This window comes from Mus pahari, chromosome 5 (genome assembly GCF_900095145.1).
Source record: "Mus pahari chromosome 5, PAHARI_EIJ_v1.1, whole genome shotgun sequence".
Classification (NCBI taxonomy): domain Eukaryota; kingdom Metazoa; phylum Chordata; class Mammalia; order Rodentia; family Muridae; genus Mus; species Mus pahari.
In genome coordinates, this window is record NC_034594.1 from 138,215,729 (window position 1) to 138,220,001 (window position 4,273).

Here is a 4,273-nt window from a genome sequence, read left to right on the forward strand (position 1 = left end):
GTTGGTGAGTCTTCAGTATTTTATGAACTGTCTTGTAGTTCTTCCTACAAACTGAAGAAATATTCCCATGAGCCAAGCAAAACCGCAGATACAGTATGAGGTGTCTTCAGTAGTGTGTGGTTACTAGGAAAGCTATGGAGATAGGCCTCAGTAATAGGCTAGGATTATAAGCTTGTGGCACCATGCCAGGCTACTTTATAAATATTTGAGACAGGACTCTATGTAATCCTGGTTGTCCTGCAATTCACTCTGTAGATCAGACTGACCTAGAACTCACAGAGACCCTCTTGACTCTGTCTCTCAAACGCTGGGATTAAAGGCCTGTGCCACCACACCTGGGTCTTACCATGCTTTTTTAAAAAAAAGATTGATTGATTGATTTGATTTGATTTATGTATGTGAGTACATTGCTCTCTTCAGACACACCAGAAGATGGCATCAGAACCTATTACAGATGATTGTGAGCCACCATGTGGCTGCTGGGAATTGAACTCAGGACCCGTGAAGAGCAGTCAGTGCTCTTAACCACTGAGCCACCTCCCCAGCCCCTTGCAACGCTTTTTTAAATGTTGGTTCTGGGAACTGAACTCATGTTGACTAAGCACTTGGCCATCAGAACCATCTCTATCTCCAGCCTCAAGTTTGATTTATTGTTTGTTTTCCCTAGGCCTTAGAGACCCTTGTGGCACAAAATACCACTGGCCCGGTCTTCTACCCGAGGCTCTACCATCTGATGGCCTATGTCTGCATACTAATGGGGGACGGGCACAGCTGTGACTTCTTCCTGAACACAGCCTTGGAGCTTTCCGAGACACACGGGAATTTGCTGGAGAAATGTTGGCTAAGCATGAGCAAGGTGCGTACCCTCAGCCAGTAGGCTATAGTCGGGGGTGGGGGTAGGAGAGTGTGTGAGAGGGGTGCTCGCCCTCCCCACTTGTCAGCGGGAGTTTTAGGAGGCATCAGAGGTCATTGTCTTAGTTCACTTGTGCTGCCATCGCAAAATACCTCAGCCTGTGTCTCTCCTGAGATGTTTACAGTTTACAGTCTTGCAGGCTGGCGAGTCTAAGACTAGAGGTCAATATCTAATGACAATGAGTTCCTCGATGAGGTTCCTCTGACTGTGCCCCCATCAGTGGCAGAAGGAGCAGGAGCCAGAGACACAGCCCCACCCTGCCATCTGTTGCCTGAGGAACTCCTTTCAGAGACTTCCACTCAAATGAAGCTAGGATTCTTATATGTCCACTGAAAAGACTTTGAGGCTCATCCGGGTGGTGGAGGCACGTGGCTCTAATCCCAGCATTATAGAGGCAGAGGCTTGTGGGTCTCTGAGTTCATAGGCCAGCCTGGTCTACAGAGTTAGTTTCTGGACAGCCAGGGCTACACAGTGAAACCCTGTCTCAAAAGAGAGAGACAGACAAAGAGAGAGACAGAGACAGAAAAAGAGACAGACAGAGAGCCAGAGAGAGACTTAAACATAGATTTAAGCACAGGTGTTAATAGCGCGTAGGGAAATGATAACACACACAACTTCCTGTGAGCTTTTCATACTGTATGGCTCTGGTAGCTTCTGAAATTGCATTGTCAAAAGGTGGTTCCTGGAGATGTATTGGATTGTGTACAACACCATTTGTCACCAGGCTTACTCGAGGAAATTAAGAACCTCTCTCTCTCTCTCTCTCTCTCTCTCTCTCTCTCTCTCTCTCTCTCTCTCTTCCTTCCTTCTTTTTCTCTTCTCGTCTCTCTCTGTCTTCTCTCTGTCTTTCTCTCTTTCTTTCCCTCTTTCTGTCTTTCTTTCTTTCTAACTGCAAATGAAGTTTATGATCTTTTTCTGAGGTTTCCAGAAAACTGCAGCTTCACAGCTAGGGAAGGCGCAAAGCCAGAGACAAAGTTACTGGGGGACCTTCAGCAGGGATTGTTACTATTTTAGTATTCATATTTAAGAAACCTCTAGGGGAAAGGAAGCTTGTCTTTATGTAGGAAGCTTCACAGCTCCTTTTGTTAATTGGGTGGCCATTCTTAAATTCAACCAGACTCTAGAGCAGTGGTTCTCAACCTTCCTAACACTGTGATTCTTTAATTCAGTTCCTCATGTTATAGTGACCCCAACCATAAAAATTATTTATGTTGCTACTTTATAACTAATTTTGCTTCTGTCATGAATCATAATGTAAATATCTGTGTTTTCTGATGGTTTTAGGTGTTAGGTGACCCTTATAAAATGGTCACTTAACCCCTAAAAGAGGTCTCTGCCCACTGGTTGAGAACTGCTGCTCTGGAGTAAGAGCCTCCTTTCTTTCCTGTGTCCTCTTAGTTTTCCCTGTCTTTCTGTTCTCTCTCCTTTTGCCTGTCCAAAGAATGGAGGGGGGAAGTTGTTCTGTCATGCTATTATGTCTTAGGACATAAGTCCCAAAGCCCTCATAACCTAATCCCCAAAGCCCTGACTTCCAGTACCTTAGGGGCTGGCCTCCAAGATGTGGACAGTAGGGGAATGTACACTCCAACCACAGTAATCATCACTGGATGTACCAAAACGGGGGCATGAGTTTCTTCTTAGCTTTCAGGGTTTTTTTCCCAGAGAACCCCCTCCTTTGAACCCCCTTAGCACAGTCTCCCCATCTCCCTGGTCCCTGTAGGCTCAGCAGCCAGCAGAGCGCTGTGAAACAAGAGATTGGATGGGCAGCTATGTGTGCTTATTTGAAGATGTGTCTGAGCCCTAACTTGGGAAACAAAAATTATGTCTGTCATTTGTTTCCTGTTATCCCAACACTTGGGAGGTGGAGCCAGGGGAATCAGGAGTTCACAGTCATCCTCAGCCACACAGAGAATTCAAGGTCAGCTTAGGTTGCATGGAACCAATTCAAGGGAGGGAGAGAGAGAGAGAGAGAGAGAGAGAGAGAGAGAGAGAGAGAGAGAGAGAAGGAAAGAAAGAAAGAAAGAAAGAAAGAAAGAAAGAAAGAAAGAAAGAAAGAAAGAAAGAAAGAAAGAAAAGAAAGAAAGAGAAAGAAAGAGGAAGGAAGGGAAGGAAGGAAAGAAAGAAGAAACAAAGAAAGAATGAGGAAAAATTCATCTTTGTCTGTGGATACCCTGTTTTTAAAAGCTCAAAGAAGCTGAAGCCATGTGTGGCAGTACAAGCCAATAATTCTAGCTCTTCACGCACAGAGGCAGGAGAATTAGCCTAACTTTAAGGTTAGCCCAGCCAGGGCGGCATAGTGAGATCCTATCCCAAAACAAAACAAGCTCAAGGACGCGTTACGGTTCCTGGACTCGGGTTAGTCCTCCACAGGCTGAGAGTACTGACTACGCCTTTCTTCTCTTTCCTTCTCTCAGGAATGGTGGTACTCAGCCTCTGAGTTAGCAGGAGATCAATGGCTTCAGACAGTCTTGAGTCTTCCATCATGGGATAAAATTGTATCAGGCAATGTAACCCTTCAGGACGTTCAAAAGAACAAGTTCCTGATGAGAGTTAACATTCTGGACAACCCTTTCTAATACTTATGAGTGAGAACAAAGATTGCAGAAAGAACCACTGTCTTCCATGATCTGTTACTGTCCTCTCCGCACCGCCAGCATGCCCAGGTTCCCACAGACCCTTCTGGACCAAACCTAGAAACAGATGCCTGGATTTCCTCCCAGTAAGTCAGTAAGGGCCAATCAATGCCTGGCTTGCTTTTAGCTTTGCACAGCTGCCTTTACTTTCCCTGGCTGTTTGCTTGACCTGTGGGGCTCGCGCCCGCGCAAAATCCAATCATGTCGATATCAGGGGTTGGAGGGGTTCTGGTGTCCCTGAGCAAGGGGTTGAGCAGTGACTTGCAGCCCCAGCAGAAACAGAGTTCATTAAGCAATAGTGCACTTCCACAGGGAGAGCACTGGGCTGGAGCAGGAAAACGTTCAGTAGCTCAAAGGGCAGCTGTGTAGGAAGGACTGGGGCTTTTTGATGTCACCTGGTGTGGGCTTTTCCAATATCTTGGTTGCATGCAGTTCTACATACAACTTCTTATGCTGTGCCTTTCATTAGCATGTTAACTCTCCCGGGCCTGGGGGGGAGGGGTGTGAGCAGCGTAGTGAGCACAGGTCATGTTTGGACGTTCTGGCTTTTGCATTAGCGGCAGGAGAGCTGGTTTTAGTAATCACTAAACACCTCACTTGGAAGGTGTTCTAGCCCCTCAGTCGGCCCCATTCTCCTGCCTCAGTATGGGAAATACTAATAGCAAGGGAATGTGATGTCTTGTATTGCAATTGACTGTTTTCTAGTTAATGTGTTGGTCTGAAAATT

General features: G+C 46.1%; 1 protein-coding gene across 2 annotated transcripts in view; it reads left to right on the forward strand.

The window, feature by feature from the left end:
- The window catches only part of Adcy10 (adenylate cyclase 10), a 90,358-nt gene that overhangs the window by 85,699 nt on the left and 386 nt on the right, over positions 1-4,273 (forward strand). The window contains exons 32-33 of one of the 2 annotated variants that reach the window (XM_021198155.2): positions 668-856; positions 3,328-3,420. In XM_021198155.2, the coding sequence (XP_021053814.1) occupies positions 668-856; positions 3,328-3,420 (282 nt within the window). Of the gene's footprint in view, positions 1-667; positions 857-3,327; positions 3,490-4,273 lie in introns of those variants that run through there. The other variant, XM_021198156.1, reaches the window with a different exon arrangement.